The 20,395-nt window shown below is 38.2% G+C and overlaps 1 protein-coding gene across 1 annotated transcript in view; it reads right to left on the reverse strand.

The window, feature by feature from the left end:
* Positions 1-398: 398 nt before the first annotated feature.
* Positions 399-20,395, reverse strand: part of MCCC2 (methylcrotonyl-CoA carboxylase subunit 2) — a gene marked incomplete at its 5' end in the record, with an annotated part of 33,885 nt that continues 13,888 nt past the window's right edge. Inside the window, 11 exons of the mRNA XM_079548074.1 lie at positions 399-553; positions 5,887-5,972; positions 7,301-7,415; positions 8,138-8,294; positions 8,563-8,629; positions 9,991-10,067; positions 10,266-10,338; positions 11,123-11,218; positions 12,536-12,635; positions 13,484-13,548; positions 19,284-19,397. Of these exons, the coding sequence (XP_079404200.1) occupies positions 436-553; positions 5,887-5,972; positions 7,301-7,415; positions 8,138-8,294; positions 8,563-8,629; positions 9,991-10,067; positions 10,266-10,338; positions 11,123-11,218; positions 12,536-12,635; positions 13,484-13,548; positions 19,284-19,397 (1,068 nt within the window). The 3' untranslated portion in view covers positions 399-435. The remainder of the gene's footprint in view (positions 554-5,886; positions 5,973-7,300; positions 7,416-8,137; positions 8,295-8,562; positions 8,630-9,990; positions 10,068-10,265; positions 10,339-11,122; positions 11,219-12,535; positions 12,636-13,483; positions 13,549-19,283; positions 19,398-20,395) is intronic.

Consider the following 20,395-nt stretch of genomic DNA (forward strand, 5'->3'; position numbering starts at 1 on the left):
GATTCTACTTTTGGTTGTTTGACTGCAAGAACATTTTGCATTTGTAGGAGACAGAGAAAGAAGAAATTAAACAAAATGAAGGAGCGGATACGCAGCAAATATGCAGCATATTTTGCAGATTTATTAGTGTAAGGGATGAATGATTTCTCATCAGACATTTTAACTTAATGCCAGAAGTTGCACTTTACTCATGAACTGAGCAATGCAGAGCTGCACAAGCACTACAGCTGACTGGTCTCAGATCAGTATCAAGACATCAAAGGCCTGTATGATGAGCACTCAGTGAAAATATATAATTAAGACTTCCACCAAGAATAGCATTGTGTAAGCCTTCGTTTCTTAAACCAGTTTAAAACACTTAAATGTTGTAAGTAACTTCACTCTTCAGTCCACGTTAAAATATACAGAGGTAATTCTGACTAGCATACATTCAGATTACATCCTGAAAACCCCAAATTCTGTCTTCTTCGTAGGTGCATTTAGTGCTGCGCTGAGACTGAGGCCCAAAACCAGTCTAGTATCAGCTGGATCAATAATGCCATCATCCCACAGCCTAGGAAAAAGACAAACAACAATAATTAAAAGAAATCAACATACGTAGCAGGCATATTTCGAAGCACACAAAATGAAACAGCTACAGTAAGCAGCAAGTAGAGCCAAATTATACAAGAAGCCATGGCGTTAATTCACCTCACTATGAATGGAGTAGACTGGTGTGTAGTATTTTGTGCAATATCTGTCAGCTAGAAGAAAGCAGAAGCTTAGGGTAGCGTGGAAAATGACCTTTTCTCAAGAAATTACCTTCCTCTATTAAAGATGCCAGTATTTTAAGGACAATGTCACATCATTATGTACATTATTCATCTTAATCCAGCTGCCATTAAGCTTGCTTAATGCATTCATACCTCCATCATTAAGAGACTGCTTAATTTTAAGTACCTCCAGCATCTGCCCTATTTATTCTTCTCAAGTCCATTTCTAAACAAGAGTAATCCTAATATCTAATATCCTCCTTTTCACAGCCCCAAAGACAATTAAACTATGAATGCATGCTGTGTCAAAATCCTCAGGCCAACATCAGATTTCCAAATTCACAAACTCTAGGAAACAATCTCTTGGCATTATCCAAAAATTAAAGTTCTTGCTGCATCACTTCTCCACAGCTACATCCTACCCAAAATAAAAGCCATGCCAAAACTCCCAGCAGGCCACAAAACTGTAACACTGCGCATCTACTACCTCCTCAGCAAGACATTTAAACAAGAAGCCACGCTGGTCATTGCATCTCAAGCCTTCCTTATAAATACAAGTATTTTAACCAGGATTTGCAAAAACAGTTACAGTACTTCAGTTGAGACAGTGATGCTCCTCCTTTATCCTATCTTTTCCTGATATGAGGAAATGAGACTTATTTTCCATCTTTCCTGAACTTACTGCAATGCTGTCATGTCTACTGTTTTATTCTCTGTCTTTGGAAGAAGTGCTCTACTATCGTTATTTTAAAACTACAGGAAAGGGTCATGAAAAGGAAGCTAACACTGTCTTTTCATAATAGAAAGCATCATCATCCCTTTCTAACTGAATTTTCCAGTTGCAAATTACCTGTTCTTTGAGTATTAATTGAAAAAAATCCGATTAAAAACAAAACATTATAATGTGGACATCTCTCTCAAAACTAAGAGCCTACTCTCAAGAGAAACAGAACAAGAAGACGTCTCTAAGTACATGCTGACAATCTCAAGGCACCAGCAGACACTACTGACAGCTTTCCATCTTTGCAGTATTTTGCCAGACAAAAGAGCCTCCCACCCTCAACAGAGCACAGGAGCATTGCTGAAGTGTTTTAATGAACACTTGCAGTGAGCTTTTTATTTATGAAGAAGACTGAAACTAAATGAAGTAATTCATACTTCCTTAGGAGTGTTTAACAAATGTGCTGAGGGCTGGGGAGGGCAGAGATGAACTGAATGAAAAAGGATCACCCACTTCATGCGGCATACTCCCATGCTGCAACTTCCTAGTAACTACTGCTGTAATAAACACACCCAAACATGAGGCACATTTTAAAATGGAAGATTTGTTTTTCATAGCAACACAATTAACTTATATCCACAAACACACAGGTTCTGGGCTGCATACAAGTCAAGCCACTTTCAGATGGTTACCCCTGGCTTCTGCTTCTCTTTGTTAAACAAAACTACATTCTCTACTGGGATGAAACATTAATAATTGAACAACCTATTAAAATCCCACTGCTAGAACATGAGTCACATCTACACTCATAAAACATTCATAATAGAAACACTATGAGTAAAAGAAATGAACAGCCCCTAAAAGTGAAAAGCTCACGTAATTTGTTATGGTGCAAATTGCTGGAACCCCTTTTAGAAACCCGTAAGTAGATTAATACAGCTCATTAAAAATGGTGCTGCCTAATGACGTTTGTTAATTAAGACTGCTCAGTATGAAAGATTCTAATCAAATAATTGATTAAAGTTTGATTAAACATACAACTATGGGGAATAAAATTGACATTCTGTACATGAAACAATTTGATATTTATAAGAGTAAACAAGGAAATTTGCCTGTATTTTAAGATCATTAAGGCATTTTTCTTTCCTCTTATTATTACAGCTCAAAGCTTGAGTCAAAGCCTAATGAAGTCAACTGGAAAGGCTACATCAATTTCAGTAGACATCAGAGGTGAGATAAAGTCCCCATAAATTAGCAGGAGGACAGTATGAGCAAGCTTCCAGACCGTCTGCATCCAAGCAGTAGAAGAAAGCAGGCTTTATTTCCATTTATCTTCCTTTCCTCTCTATAATGAAATGGAGATTTCTCCAACAAACTTTTGTGTTTTTGATGGAGAGATTTAGTTAGTCACAAAATCATAGAGTGACAGAATGACAGCATGGCCTGTGTTGCACAGGAGCACAGTGCTCATTCAGTTCCAACCCCCTGCTGTGTGCAGGTCGCCAACCAGCAGCCCAGGCTGCCCAGAGCCACATCCAGCCTGGCCTTGAATGCCTGCAGGGATGGGGCATCCACAGCCTCCTTGGGCAACCTGTGCCAGTGCCTCACCACCCTCTGGCTCAAAAACTTCCTCCTCATATCCAACCTAAACCTCCCCTGTCTCAGTTTAAAACCATTCCCCTTGTCCTGTCACCATCCACCCTCACAAACAGCCATTTCCCATCCTGTTTATACGCTCCCTTCAAGTACTGGAAGGACACCATGAGGTCCCCCAGGAGCCTTCTCTTCTCTGAGCTAAAACCTAGTTAGTTTCTGACAAAACAATGGCTGTCTAGATCCAGTTTCAAACAGATACAATGACACATGGCTCACAGTTCACTGTTGTGGGTTTTTCTGTTTGTTTGTTTGTTTGTTTTTAAACCAAGCTTGGAATCCCTTTAGAGCAAAGGGACTCTTCCTGATCTACAACAAATGCTTGCTCAATTAGCACTACTCACATGGGCTAACAACAGGTTGGCACCTTGATACAAAATCCCCTCCTTGTGTATGCTATTCGCCAGTGGGAATGTAATCTTACCTTGAATCTTTGTTTCTAGTTGTGAAGTCTACTCCACAGTTTAAAAAAAAATATGAGTGAATGGTCTGAAATCTTTATTTGGAAGCAACAAATGAAAGAAAAAGGCACACACAAAGTAGCACTCACAGGAAGTCAAGAAATGGTGGCAGAAAGCCCAAGAATAGACCAATAGATCCAGTTATCTCTACCAGACAGCACAGAGCAATTAAAAGCTCCAAGGCAATGCCAACTACACCTACACGGACAGAGAGAAACCAACCTGGACTGGTCAATCACTCACCACTCTCACAAGTGCTCAGTGAGAAGAGGCATTTCACTTTACTTGCTTTTAGACAGATCAGTCTCAGAGGAATGTCAGCTCTAACATTTGACTTGCCAGCTCAGTTGGGTTTATTATCCTGAGTACAGCATGAGCATCATGAGACCTCGACAAGATGCAGTCCAGATCAAAGCTAGTTCTCAGTCAGCTTTCAGCAAGTGCACATACACTGCCCTCCCAAACTACAGGCAGCAGTATATGACAGCCCTGCTCTAAGTGAAGAACGTGCCTCCTGCTGCTAAGAGTATTTTCTAACACCTAGCGAAGGTTAGGTTACAGAAGGAGGTGCTTATGGATTTGCAGCCTAGCTTTACAGGATGGCCAGAGGCATGGGAACAAACTGGCAAAACTGGTGCATGGAGAGCTGGAAGTTGGTATTAAATACTCAAGTTTCATACCTACATTATTGCGTTTTAAAAATCCTAACCCTTTTCCTACAAGTGAGTTTATTGCTGCAAGTCACTGTAATGCTCTGTAATTTTTTGGGAGGGGACAAGGTTTTGTTTCATCACTATACTGAATATATTGGATGCTAAATGAATCCAATTATTCTCAATCATGAGTACAGAGAGACTATGACTGTGTCTTCAGTGAACATATTAAAAAGAGAAAATATAACAAAACTGAGATCTTTCATTTCCTCCTTCATGATAGGGATTCATTTTAAATACAGACAGATTGACTCATTTTTTTAAATGTTATTATTTCAGTGGAAAATTCTTTTCCTTAAATCTAATTATAAATGATGACAATACGTGCTTCCATTTTTCCTTCTTTTCCCCAGGGAGCAACACAAGGTTTTGTGGCAGAGGTACCAGGCTTAATTGTTACACAGTACTAACACAGATAGCACAACTGACATCATCTAAATTTGTGGGAAATCCTAAAAAAATTAATAATTAAAACCATTAAAAAGATTGGGAAAAAACAAAAAAACAAAAAAACAGTATGTCACTAAGAAGTTCATGTCAATAAAAAATCAGGACTTCACAAAACTATCCGAATTGACTATATGCAAAAACCCCAAGAAACTCCCAAGTGCCAGTGGGAGGTTGCACTTACAAGAAAATATTCATGAAGACTTTCTGCAACACTACCACGCAGACCTCAGCCAGAAGCAGAGATCACAGAGAAGACAAAACCTCTCCCTGAACCACTCACAAGCTATACACCTCAACTACTGAAAGCTGCCTCAATTACACAGCAAATGCCACCCTACCTTACTGAGAATACACAGCCCATCACAGCACCAGAAACAGCTGAAACCTTATGAAGAATTGGCTTGTGAATATACCACAACCAAAAAATAAGCAGAATGGTTATTGTAGACAGTGTGAAACTAGCACAGAGTAACACCCCGAGGCCAAAAAAGCCTCCAACCTATTTTCCACAGACAATAACACTCCAAGATGCCACTCTGTCTCACCAGCCTAACTCCAGTGCATTGACAGTATTTCAGAAAACAGAGCACCAAATGCTACAAAGGACTACCACAACAAACTTCTTAGCAAACATGCACCCGTGGGCTAATGCCCTAACCTGAACTCCTATCCCCCAGTGCACACCTACATGACCCAAGATCTGCACATTGCTTCAGGTATTCACTGACTTCTACATGCAAACCCCACTTTCTCCTGACGCACACAGAGTCCTTCAGTACACTTCAATGGATTTTAAAAGGTGAAGTGGAGAGAATGAGATAAAATTTATCCAGTACAAAATACACAGAATTATATGTTTCAGAAGATTGGTTACAGAATATCTCCTTATCATATAATTACAGAACCAATGTAGTAATTCCTGCAAGTGCTTGCCTTCTTCTGAAATGGACTGCAGTGCAAAGTCTCAGAGATGAAACAAAATATTTATATGATGCTTGTTGTGTCACACTCCTGCACATCAAACTAAACTTTTGTTCCAGAGTGCTCTGTTTACCTGTCCTTCAACACTAAAATTTAAAGTTATTATTATGTCCTGTGATTATAATCAGATTTTGGAAAAGCCATTTTCTTGTTACCGTGCACTGGAATAATAAGGGTTTCCTTCCTCTTCAAACCTCCTAATGATTGGTTCCTTCAAGGCTTCTTCATCTGCCTTAGATAACTGTAACAAAAGAGGCAAACCAACAAGCACAGAAAAGACATTCTTAAATACTCTCTTCCACAATGGCAGCAGAGCTTTATATGCAGCATCAAACTAGAAGAAATTGCTGAAATAACTGATCCAAAAATCTTCCACCTTTTTGCTTACAGTTACAGATTTGGCATACTTGGTTGTGGAATTACTTGGTTGGGGATGAATGGGAAGAAGAAAGTAAATAGATAGGCAGAAAGAAAGTTGTTTCACCACATTTATTTATCACATTTATTAGCTGATAAAGTCAGATCAAGACAGTTCAATGAGTGTAAAAGTAACTGGGGATTAGCATCAGAAAAATTATTGAAGCTATTTTATTGAATAAAACTTGTTCTGACTTGCCTTTGGCAAGACTTTCAATAAAGAAAACTTGAGCTATTCTAGTGCTGTGTTTCTCTATAATCCAGACAGGTGACCACACAATAATTCACAATACTTCCAAGTCTCCCCATGACTACAATCTTTCCTGTATGTCATCTGATCAATCTTAGCAAGTTAACAAGAAAAGTTGAGACAGAGAGAAGGATGAGTGTGTTTTATCCACAGAAAGACAAAATAAAGAGTAGAATAAAGAGCTCCAGAGATGAAATATACGTAACTGCTTCATTATTCTCAGTAACTGCTCTTGGTAAGAAAAGCACTTCTACAACACTGCAGTAAAATCAATTTTATGGAACCAACTAATGTACACTAATGTACACTCGTAATAATGTAAACAAGCCAGGTAATCTAAAAATCACAGCAGAAAAGATTATATGGAGAAACTAGAAAAATGTTACTGAACTAAATACCAATAATTATTAGCTATAATTAAGTCAAAGTCTTTTTCAAACCTCCCTGTGCTTCTTCTATTTTAAGTTTCGTTATTCTCAGTCAGTGAGTGATGTGAAGATCAGATTTCTACAGAACTGCCTACTTCAGAAGTAAATGGAAAGATGCTGTATTCTCACTTGTTCCTCATACTCCCAAGTGGGTGTAGGGGAGTGGGAGTCCCCTGCTGCTAATCTTGGGCAGATAACTAATTGCATGCAAAAAAATCCCCGTAAGATGATGATATAAGAAAATCATATCTTTTTCATCAAAAGCAAGAAATGCCATGAATGGTCTTCACATTTAGAAGACATAAAGGACAACATTTCACAAATGTTTCACTGTTGTCAATGTACTAGATGGCATTAGGAGAACCACAGCTCATCTGGCATCTCTGCAACACACTTCGCAGGTATGTAATGTGAGCCCTCCCCTCCCCGTGAAGAAGTAAATGATAATAACAGTACTACAGATGAAAGACTTACCTGCTTTCCCTCTCTTGCTTTTTGGTCCTTAGCTATTGTAGCTAGAACAGTTGCAGCCTGTTCCCCTCCCATCACTGATATGCGAGCATTTGGCCACATATAAAGAAACCTTGGACTGAAAAGATACATGTTGAGCATTAAAACAACACACTGCATAATTACACAGTGAAGAATTATCACTCAGATTTGTTTTGTGCACAACAGTCTAATAATGCATTGTTTTTTAGGGAATCCAATTTAACATACTAACTGCTTGCAGCACTATGTTTCAAAATGCAGAAATTCATCTCATTTCTACATTCAAGCACCTTATAAATTTCTTTTTCATCTTAGAATCCCCTAGGAATTTTTCTTGGATAAGTATCACTAACAACTTCAGTAGTATCAGGGACCTTGAAAAGTAATTACAAAAAACTTTAATGAGTCATGTTGAGTAAGCAAGAAAAAAAAAATTGTATTGCAGGTTTTGCAAGGACTGCTCATAAAAATCAGACTTGTTGAAGTGAATGAAGATGTAAATTTTTATTTCTCTTCACATGTATGCGCAATAAAGGACCAGCCCACACTAACTACAAATTGTTTAGGACTGTCAACTTCCTCCCCCCTCAAACTGTAATGGCAGAAAAGCACGTCAGCATGCTTATATGCTGGAAAATCTTCTGCTATCTAAATTTATGTAAATCTTGAGTCTATCCACCTTTACAGTTTTGTATGGTTGTTATTTACTTATGACCACATTCACTGAGAATGTGCTTTGTTTTCCAGTGCAGCTTCTCAGAACAGCACCTTTTCACAGTATTATAACTTATTTCTGCTGTAATCTGAAGTAATACTTACCTGTATGCTCTTCCACACATCCCATAGTTTCCAGCACCGTAAGAGCCACCAATAATGACTGTTATTTTAGGTACACTGGCACAAGCAACAGCAGTTACCATCTTTGCACCATCTTTTGCTATCCCTCCTGCTTCATATTCTCTACCAACCATGAAACCTAATGAGTTACATGATGAAAAAAAAAGACTCAGTATGAACTTTGTATTGTCACACTACACTGTACTTTGCAATATGCACAATACAGCTCTTCAGAAAAACAACCAAAACAAATCACCAACACGGCAAGACCTCCATCAGCAGCACTAGGCTGATCTAGAAGAGGCTATACATGCAGACAAGCATAAAAGATGATGACTACACGTTAGAGCCTCAACACTTAACAGCATAGACTAAAGTGTTCTGAAATTTAATTATGCTGAGCTTACCTGTAATGTTCTGCAAAAACACAATGGGAATATTTCTCTGGCAACACAACTGGATGAAATGTGTACCCTGTGGGGGAAAGAAACAAGCAAAAAAAAACAGGCAGTAAGCCTTTAAATGTCAAATCAGTGAAGTCATCACCATCAGCACTTTGAAGTCTGTGGCAGAACAAGTTCCATGGACTTTATCCACAGAAGACCCCAGGAGCATCTACATCATGCAGCACTGGCCCACTTCCGTTACATCCAAAGTCAACTACAAAACACACATTCAAGCTCTAGCAAAAGAAAATGCTAAAAGTACACCAGTCCAAAAGTGAAGGAAAAATAATAATCTTAAAAAGCATTACCACTAGTATGGAAAAGATCAACTGTTTTATTTTGCCAATATGTAGTTAAGTTGAAGAAAGCTTTACAGTATGGCACTGAGTTACGTAACACTGTACATGGAAAATGGGCAGCACGTCAGAAAATGCTACTCCAGCATGAAAGAAAATTATTCTACAGAATCGAGGGAAAAAAGGGAAAAAAACATAGCAGTGAAGTGGCTGGGAGAAACTTGTAATTTCTTCATTCAGCAGGATTTAAAAGAAAAAGAATACGCACACACACAAAAAGGAAAATGATGAAGTATAACCTTTAGCTAGCTTTTTCAGAGAAACATCTAAAAAATACAGCGATGATCAAGGGAAGAAGATATGTCACCATATTTTTGCCATACTTAAAAAATAAGTTTATAGCAGCAATGCTGAGGACAAAGTGAAACAAGTAAAATGTGGCCATTTCCTCCTTAGATTACTGATATGCCAGCAAAAGTCCCAAACCAAGGAAGATTCATTTTTTCCACTGGTAGGAAAAATCTGGCTCCTCAGAATCATTACAGAAATACTGGGAGTAACAGAAACAGTGGAAGTTATTTTCAACTTGGAAATAACTGTGTTGAAACAAACACGGCTGAAAACAATGTCACTTAGTGCAGTGCTCAAAATATTCTCCAAAACATAAAGCTCAATCTGAACAGCCACGGCTGTCAGGTGAAGCTCCTAGCACATGAGAGACGAGGAGGTGATCTGAGAGAATCAGAACCTTCAACAAGGGCAAAACATGCCTAACCCACTGGATGGCCTTCTATGATGGAAGGATAACACTGCTGGACACAGGTAGGACAGCTGGTGTTGTCTATCTGGACTTATGCAAGGCCTCTGACATGGTCCCACATCACATTTTTATTTCTAAATTGGAGAAACATGTATTTGAAGACTATTCTAAAATTCTAGAAAATAAGGTCAATTATTTTTACTGCATTAGGGTATTTATTGTTTACTCGAGAAATCTGCAGCCTGTTAGCTTTCATTATTTAAAGAAGTTCCTCACAAACAAATTCTGCACCAGAAACCTTGCTAGCGGATGGCTAAGAAGCTCTTTATTTACCTTTTTTGCTGACTCTGAGAAGAGAACTCCATTGTTTCCAATTATTCCTACTGGATAACCAAATATTCTTGCAAATCCTGGAGAAGAAAGGTAAATATGCAAATTTCCACTTATTTTACAGTAACTCATAAACACAGTTTCTCTTGACAGCAGAAACAGAAATTCTTTTGTGGGAAAAAAAAACCCCAAAAACAAAAACTTCCATTGAGCAATCCAAACAAAACAAATCCAACTGTAAAATCAATGAATACATAGAATAATTATACTTTTAATACCTGTGATTAAAGTATCTCCATATAAGGCTTTGAATTCATCAAATTTACTCCCATCTACAATTCTAGCAATAACCTTAAGAAAAAAAAAAAAAAACAGAAAAATACAATGAAATCCCTAATCCTTCACAATTCTACTTTTGTTTTTAGAAAGAAAGAACATACTAATACCCAGCTTAAAATCAATGCTTTCCATTAAAAAAATCATCAAGCAGCTGACAGAGTAAGAGTGTGGAAGGCAGCCTAAGTCCATTTACCCCTTGAAGTGTGATTTATTTATATGTTCATTTAAAAAAAAGGAACATCAAGATTAAGAACGTTGTGATTAAATAGTAAAATTTTGTAAGCAGAACTTTTTCTCATTTCTTCAGTTTCAAGGGAAACTGGTGCAGAGGCTGCAATCTTTGAAGGTATCCCAGAAAATAATTACACTAGATCTGCATTAGAGTACAATGGTTTCCATACGTATCTGGGAGAGGACTGAATTGTTTGGGGTGCTCATACTTTCAGTATCTGACCTTTATTTTTCTCCAGGCTAGTTGAAAAAGAAAGCTATCATACCACTTGCAAGTCTATAGAAAGTTTGGCTGAAGTTCACTGCTTCTTGGCAGTCTTTTCAGGGTACTGTTCTTTGCTCATCCTTCTCAAAATCAGGACTAGAAAGCACTGTATTTTGAACACATTATTGTCATTGCAATGGATCTGTCAGCCAAGAATACCCAGAAAAAGATTAGAATTATGTAATATTTAAACATATATCATATGCTCCATATCAGATTTCTGCAAACAAACTACAATGTTATATTCCTTCTATTTTCAAGAAAACTGACTGCATGCAGACATTTCATTTATATTCTTACTTCTTTGACATCAAAGTTTCTTTTTAGCTGGTCACCAACTATTCCATATATTTCATCAGCAGGAAATAAAGGTTCTTCTGATGGTTCTATAGACACCTATAGCAATGGAACAAAAAATTTTACACAATTAAAGGCATTATTTGTCTACATTATGATTTAAAAACAAAGCAAAGAACACTAGTTAGTTTGACAGTTGATTTGAATCTGGTCTTGACCAACCACATCAAAATGTCTCTGGCTTGTCCTCATCTTGCAAAAAAATCAAGTTTCCTAAACAGAAGAATAATGATTTCTCACTTACTGAAACAAAGGTGAGGACCATTGTTTCTGCTCCTGACTATACCTCTGCATGTGCTTCACACTACAACTCCTTCCACGACATCAAAAATAACAAGCAAAGGGGAAGGAATAGACTGCCCAGTGATGTGGTTGATGCCCCTGTCCCTGGAGACTTTTGAGGCAAGGCTAGATTAAGCCCTGGGCAACTTGATCTAGCTGCGGTGCCCCTGTCCATTGCAGGGGAGTTGGACTAGATGACCTTTAAAGGTCCCTTCCAATTCTAAGGATTCAATGATTTTGAGATGCTGTATATACTATGCCCTATTAGCTAGTATTCTGAAAAAAAACACAAACGACAACTTCACTAAATATAACACTGTGTACTCCTTCAGCTGCTGTAATTTTATCTTCAATTCACTCTCTTAAATTTCTTAGAATCATCACAGAATCACAGAATGGCCTGTGTTGCAAAGGAGCACAGCGCTCATCCAGTCCCAACCCCCTGCTGTGTGCAGGTCACCAACCAGCAGCCCAGGCTGCCCAGAGCCACATCCAGCCTGGCCTTCAAAGCCTCCAGGGATGGGGCATCCACAGGTTAAGGTTCAGACAGTACCTCCACTATATGACATTTGCTCTGTTTTCTAAAACAAAATTTTAAATCAATACAATACATTACAAAGCCTAAGGCACCAAAATGACACGACATATCTCCATCCTCTCAGTTCTGTATCTTTTGTTAATCACCACATAAAATACGTGTCCTAAGAGATATTTTAGCAGGTATCTAATTTAAAGTCCATGGGAATGACTATGTGGTTTTAAAATTAAATTAGGCACCTGACAAGACTGAATTCATTACAAACTGGAATTCTGCAATTGTGAAGTGCTGTTGCAGTTACAGTGTGTGTTTCAGCACTGCATGTAATCCTAGCGATTTTGTTGGGAGTAATGCAATAGGAATGTAATTATGGAAGTGAATTATCACAAAAATAAATTAAAGATTAAGAACCATAAATTCTATTTCCAAAGCACCTAAAGGCAGAAACAAATAATGTATTGTATGAATTAGGGGAATAAAAGCATTCCTCCTTTAAAAAAATGCAGTGTTTTTAGAAGAATCCACTATACACTTACATCTACTTTCTTTTGGAGATTTAAGCTTCTTACAGTTTTCCTTGCCAGATGAAGTGCATGACTGTCATCCAAAGCATAATGATCTGTTACACCAGAATGTCTATATTTGAATAAAAATAAGAATATAAAGACTTTTAAGAAGTATTTTAAAACTTTCAAGGCTGTATATTTAAAATATATATACTGCATCACATTTCCATGTTATCTCATCTTAATTCCAAATAAAACTTTTATTTTTTGACCTTTCTTTCAAACATTCACAGACAAGACATAAAATATTAACACTAACAAGCCAAAAATCCAAATGACAATATAAAGAATGGCAAACGTTGTTCTAATTGAAAATAATTTTAGATCATATATTTACAAAAAAAACCCACTATGAACTGTCCCTTGAAGTGATTATTCAGTCACTTCAACAAACTGAAGTAAAAATTAACTGTTTCTTGTAAGTAATACCTATTATTATTATTTTTTAACTTATCTTCCCATTTTAGAACCAGAAATTGCACAGAAGACTTTGTTTTGATAGTCACTGAATGGTTTGGGTTGAAGGAGACTCTGAAGCCCACCCCTCTGCCATGGTCTGGCTGCTACCCACCAGACCAGGCTGCAGAGCACTTCACTCAACCTGGCCCTGTGCCCCTCCAGGCACAGAGCATCTCGGCTGCCTCTGCCAGTGCTGACCACCCTCTTTTCAAAGAAATGGCAGGCTATTTTGATGTCGTGTCCAGGAATTCGCAACTGTGATATTATCTGCAAAAACACAGCAACCTCTCAAAAATTACTATTCTAACTCATCGCTATCTGAAAACCAAACAGAAAATCATAATTTTTTAAGATCTAAGTACAGTTTTAAAATCTAAATGATAATAATTAAAATATATATATATAAACACTGTACTAAAGAATGGAAGAAGTAAACACTGGGAAAATATTTCTTCAAACCTGCAATGAAGATCTGCCCCACCAAGATCCTCTGCTGATACCTCTTCACCTGTTGCTGCTTTAACCTACAACAAGGAAAGGGAAATAACACTTGTCTTGTACTCATATTTACACAGGCCTAGTTACAGCAATATAATCATACTCTGCAAAATGTTTCTTCATTAATATTTCTTCAGCCACTGTCCTTCATAGCATTTCAAATATGACAACACAGAATTCCGTCAACATTACTTAATTTTACTGATCTGGTACCTGTATGACTTACATATAGTTTTTACTGAGAAAGACTCTCCATTTACTCTGCTCTTTGCTGCTCTATCTTCTTTTAGTGTGGACATACCTACCCATTAATGCCCAATCACTTCAGAAAACTTATTTTTTTAGCAACTTACAAGGAAGTACTTTAAAATGTGATGCTTTCCTGCGTTTTTTATTAAAAAAAAAAATAAAAAAATCCTCTGTTTGTTTTCTCTGAGCAAACTTTTATTCTGTGGATTTTAGTTACTTGTTTTAACACTGATCATCAATCAATTACTATCAGCTTTTATGATCTAGATCTTCCATTATAAACACAGTAAATTAATAAGAATCATTTTCTAAGAAGAATGCAATAATGGCATGAAACTGTTCAGATCTATTATGATGTCTGTAAAAATAACTGGAATGCATGAACTAAGTCAAGCCATACATATGACAAAATAAGTTAACAGCAAATGCATTCCTCCTTAAAATAAAGCAGTATCATTTACTGCTGGTAAGAAGAAGAAAAAAAAAAAAAGGCAAAAAACCCACAAAAACCTCTCTTGACGCATTTCCACTGAAATACCTTTCCCTCAAGCTCTGCTGTACTCCTTTTGAAAAGAATTCCTCACAAGCTACTGAAGCCATTATTCGTCACCCACACAGTGTATGAAGGCAGTAAAAGACAGATAAAACTATCATCACTTCTAAGCCAGGTATCAGTTTACAAGATTTATGATCACATACGATCATAAGAGATGGGTTTTCAGTATCTCCAGGGATGAAGATTTTAAAATCTCTCCATGTAACTTGGTCTGGTGCACGACCACCCAGCCTTCACAGTAGAAGTGCTTTATTGTATCTAAAGCGAAGCTCCTTTATTGCTTGTATTTGTGTCCACAGACTCTTCACAAGCCATTTTTCAAAAGAGATGTCTGGTTCCACCATCCTTTCCTTCCCCCACTAGGTACTCACACACACACAGAGATTTCTTGACTTTTTCTATGACTAGCTAGTCTTAGCTCTCACCCCTTCTCATGTGCCACGGATGCACCTCTTCACTGAATGCACTTCAGTAAGACCATGACTTAATTGCACTGGGAAGCCCAGAGCTGGAGCCAGTACCCAAAGTGTGTCTTATGAGTGCTGAGTAGAGGGGAAGAACTACCACTCCTGACTTGCTGAAAACACTTTGCCCAAAGCTGCCCAGGACATTGCCAGTCGCTTTGCAGCAGGGGAACAATGCTGGCTCAAGTTTAACTTGGTTCTCCACTGTAACACACAGCATTTTCTGACATTCCCAAGTGGTTAATCCCCAGACTACTCTGGTGCATGGCATTATTCCTTCCAAGAAAGAATTTCCCTGGTATTGAACTTCAAGAGCCCATTATCAGCCCTTTGTCCAGCTGGTCAGGGTCCCACTGAACAGCACACCCATCTGCACTATCCATTGCTCTTCCTACTTTTATAGTATCTGCAAACTTGCTGGATCCATAGAATCACCAAGGTTGGCAAAGACCTCCAAATTCACCCAGCCCAACCATCCACCTACCACCAATATTTCCCAGTAATCCCTGCCCCTCAGTACAACTTCTAAACAATTTTTTTTAATATTCCATCTCATCCAGTCTGCAGTTCATGAGTTTGTTGAGGTCATTCCAGGAGACAGCATCAAAAGTCTTGCGAAAGTCAAGATAAACAACATTTACTGCTCTCTCCTCATCCACTGAGCCAATTATCTTAGTAAAGAAAACTATCTGGTTGGTCAGGCTCAATTTCCCTATTGCAAATCCAACGTGTCTACACCCAGTCACTTTCTTGTCCCTAATAATTTTGTTCCTCCTTGTGAAGTACTGCAGTGAGGCCATTCAGCCAGTAGTTACGTGAATTCCTTCTCTTGCCCTTTCATGACCAAAAATGACCATGGAGTAACATGCACCTGGCTGCTCAGTACACAGGGACTTCTCATCAGACCTCACAGACCTTTCTGTGTCTGAGCTATTCATGTGCTTCCTAGCTTGATCATCCTACACAAAGAAGTCTCCTCTGTTTCAGTCTTTCCCTCTGTCCTCAGGGACCTGGAATTCCTCAGCACGGATCCAGCCAGTAAAGACTGAAGTGAAGACAGCATTGAGTATCCCAGCCTCTTCCATGTCCGTTGTCACAAGTTTCATCATCCTATTCAGCAGCAGGCTTGCATCTTATCTTGCCTTTCTCTCACTTCTGCTGTACTACAAAACTCAACCTTCCTGCCCTTTGTGCCTCCTGCCAGACTGCACCCCCCCATGGGTCACGTATCCAAATCTTTCAAAACACTGTACGAATACAGATGAAACAAATTTACAATACAACTAAGACTTCCTTTCTCTTGAATAAAAAAGAACATTAAGAGAAGGAAAGCGAGCAAAATTCTGACAAGATTTTAGAATGGGATCAGAGATCAGATGGAATGGAGTTTCCAAGCTCTTTGTCAGACTATATCTTCAGACTACATGTTCTATGTGGGTTTGCCATTCACTGAGAATTCTACAAACAGCAGTTTTAATGAACTTTTATAAAGTTAGTACTATTTAACTCTGACACTGCAGATACAGCCTCCACTTGTTTTCAGATTTTCAAAGAAACCCCTATGTTAAACCAACAGCAGAAATGCACACAAACTTTATTAAAAAATCACATTTCTGGAAATAGATAATGCTGCTGTGTACAGAGGCCCTAGCACAAAAATACACAGGAATTTTGCACTCTTCCCTTTTCTCCATACTTCACCACAGGAAAGGAACAGAGAAAGCAGCAAACTTTATATGAGGAAAGAAGGATCAGAAGTTTTTGCTGGGATGACAATGCCTATCAGTCAGTACAGCACCTAAGCTACAAAGCAGTATTTCTGGCAAAGTTATTGATTCTATGACTTGGGGAGAGTGCAGACTGGCTGTGTGACATTGCTCCTACTCACTATCAATACCTACCTGCTCATGAAGACTTTACTACCCATCCTCCTAAAAAGAATACTGAGAAAACTTTACACTTTGGGCTGTACATGCAATTTTCAATTCTTTTTTTTAAAAAAGCATACACATTCCTAGACTGATTACAACTAGATTCTTCTTTTGTTTCCTTAGGATGTTTTCTTTTAGGCAAGAGAGCAGGAAAGTCAATTTTTTTTTCCATATAGGAATGACATTTTGGGGAACAGAGCAGACACACTAAAGGCTACAATATCTGCAACAACATGAAGCAGATGTTTCTATGGGACTCTGAAGTAATTTTGATGCTTACAGTAAGGCAAGCAAAATATTTTCAGTGAGAATATGAAAACCTCTCCCCAACAGGAAAGCTGACAGCTGGTGATATTGAAGTTTGATCTATACGCACAAAGATAAAGATCGTTGCATCTGCAGGTTGCTAAAGAACAAATTAAATGGGAGGATAGTTGTGAAATCTTCCTCTGAAAGTAGTGAAAAGTCTTTCTTCCTTTCTGACTACACAGTATTCTTACAGACACTGACTTGCCTTGCAAGTCTTTCCTTTGAGGCCTGGCATTTTTCAGCTGCCTAACCTGACAAGTCTCCTGCACAGCTGCTATGGGGGTCACTCTGAAAGTAATGCCTTTTTATTTCCATGGAAACCACAACAGATACACAGGAGCACTGGTAGAGCAAATTTTCAGCTGCAAAATTCTATTTCTCAACATTGTCACTATCATTAGCTGATTTGTACAGATGAGCTGATTGAGACACTTCATTCTGTGGTATGATGGCTGTGCCTCCCAGAACGTGGCTTGTCTTGACATCACTGTCACCACTGCTAGCACAGTGTACTCCTTTTGAAAAGAATTTCTCACAAGCTACTGAAACCATTATTTGTCACCCACACAGTGCATGAAGGCAGAAAAAGACAGAACTATCATCACTTCTAAACCAGGTATCAGTTTACAAGATTTATGACTACACATACAGATGGGTCCCTCCCCACTCCTCACCATGCTCACATCCACTGTTTGATCTCCATAGACATTTGCCAAGTGTTGATGAATGTCAATGGGCGCCATCTTCTCCACATGGAAGATTTCAATTCCACACTTCTGCTTCCTCTGCACTTACATGTTAGATGTCATTCTGCCAGATTGCCACTCTGCTGCCATTTGTCACATGGCAACAACATGGAACAGAATATTGGCAGGAATGTCTGACCTCTACTGACATATCACCAATATCTGCCTCTGATGTTATGAGCCAAGAGAGTATAAGGGCTGCTCCAAAAGCAATGCCTCCTATTTTGTTACAAGAGCAATGCTATAAAAGTAAACATCACATGATTACACAACGTAAGTTCTTCAAGCTATTAAGGGATTTAACACAATCTTGTCTTAGGAAATGATAAAAAAAGATCATGGAAGTGGCTGTTTTTCTATAGCTTACAGGAGCTGCTACATTTTTTCCCAGCATCTTAAGTGGTGGGAAGAAGTGAATTCTAGCAGACTCCCACCAGTTACTACAGAACTGAGTGGAGCACTGTCTTAGCTGACAGCAGATAGGCTGTAACGAAGTGATTTCTTGTTTTATGCCTGCTCAAGTTGGAAGAACTTTTGAGAGACATTTGATTTGCACCTGGCTTTGTCAAAAGAAATACCACAAAGTTTCTAAGTCACTATAACCAAAACAGAGCTAATGTGCTGCTTAGGACCAAACTGTTCAATGAGACAATGTTTTTGACTATTTTAAATAAGCAAGTTTATCCAGTCAGGTTACATCTAGACTAGAAATATTGTGCTGGATGCTCTCTTATCTGTTTGCTGCAGCACTATTCTAACACTACCTGAGATTCCTTTTTTCCCCTTGTAAAGTTTATGCTGAGTAAAGCAGTACTCATTTATATCATTATAAAACATGTAAGTCCAAGCTAGAACATACAGTACTACAGTCCTTTAAAACAAACAAACAAAAACTACTAAAATGCTCCCATTTCTGCCAAGGCCAAGCTACTATAATTTCCAAGATGTCTTATGCTGCGGTATTTCACAGACAGAAATTCCATTTTGTGTTCTATAACAAAAGCAACTTTTAATTCACAGGAGTTCCTCAGGTCAGTTTCCTTACGAACAATTTCCTTACTAAGAAAGTAAAGTAATGATGACAAAAGCCATCACTAGTGCAAGCCTTTGTCTCTAAATTGACATCAAATATAGCACATTAGTCCATCTTCTGAAGTTCTCTGATCCAGAGTGTTCAATATAATATGCATGTTTTCATTTTTTATTTCAAGTCAAACCTAGAACCTACACAATTGAATATGGAAGACATTTTTTACAGTGTACGTAGCAACCTAAATAAATATTATAAAATCACCTTAACAAAGTCTTATCTATACACACACATACTGCTGTAACTAAGATCAAAGTTTTCACTTACAGTGTAAGCATTGAGATATATTTAAAAAATGCAAAATATCCTACAGAAGATCTGAAAACATCTCGCCAAAATAGGGCTGAACAGTTTAAGCCGTGCAGAGCAGTCAGCAGTGTAATGAGCTGCGTTACCAAAAACCTCCCTATGCTTACCAGTGGCGGCCCTCCCAAGAATATCGTCCCCTGTTTGCCAACAATGATGCTCTCATCAGCCATCGCAGGTACGTACGCGCCTCCTGCTGTGCAGGATCCCATCACTACTGCTACCTAGTAGGGAAACAAAAAACGTGAGTTAATAATTGCTCAACCCTTAAACCAGAAAATGTGGGCACATAGCTACTATTATAGATTGTATTGATCTTAACTTAGGCTGTTGGACAACACTGTAAGATTACTTTTGCTTGACACAACAAACACAATATTTCAGCTTTTATTCAAAAGCAAAAAACAACAGGGCATCTCTCTAGTTTTCAACAGTCTTCGACACTCCGCCTTTAAACCTCCCCACATGAAAATTCACATATGAAGTACTGCAAGTTACACATACGAAGTATTTGAAGAGGCTTACATTCTACCAAGGAATCTGTCTTGGCCACTGAACTGTAACGGTGAAATCTGGAAACTGCTCCTGGTATTCACACTTAACTCAAGGAAGAAGTTGCTTATCAGTGTAATTCTAACACTGTTAGCAGCCTTTGAAGAAGACTCCTCACATCTACTAAGTACATGCAGTGCATCAGTGCTGACAAACCTAGGCCACAGTAGCTCTGCTCCTTCAGGGTGTGTTATTTAACTCATTATTTGCTTTAGCACAAATAATATCTGCTTCACTCTTATGTGTAATTTTAATATCAACCAGTATTCAGCTTCCACTGGTAGTATTCTGGTGACATTCAAAAGAAAAAACAAAAAACCACACACTGACTTGATCTCATCCATAATAAACACTGCAGCAGCAAACAATCCTGAAAGAGAAGTTACTCTTAACTTTTTGCTCATGCTGAAAAACATAGGTGCATTTAAATTTAATTCAGGTCTTATTTTCTCTAATGCACGTATTGGATTATCTACGTACTGCAAAATTAAAGTCAACCTGTTAAAAAGCACAGCCTCAAATTTTCTAACCAATGCTATGTTCTGACTTAATTCTCAGAATTAATTCACTGAAAATTACCTAAAAAAGCAATAAAAATCAGCAGTTCAGCTTTCTTGTTGCATCCATGCCACATCAGTATGAGAGAGCATAAGAAGCAGCTAATGTGAAG

The sequence above is a fragment of the Tetrao urogallus genome, assembly GCF_951394365.1.
Source record: "Tetrao urogallus genome assembly, chromosome: Z".
NCBI lineage: Eukaryota > Metazoa > Chordata > Aves > Galliformes > Phasianidae > Tetrao > Tetrao urogallus.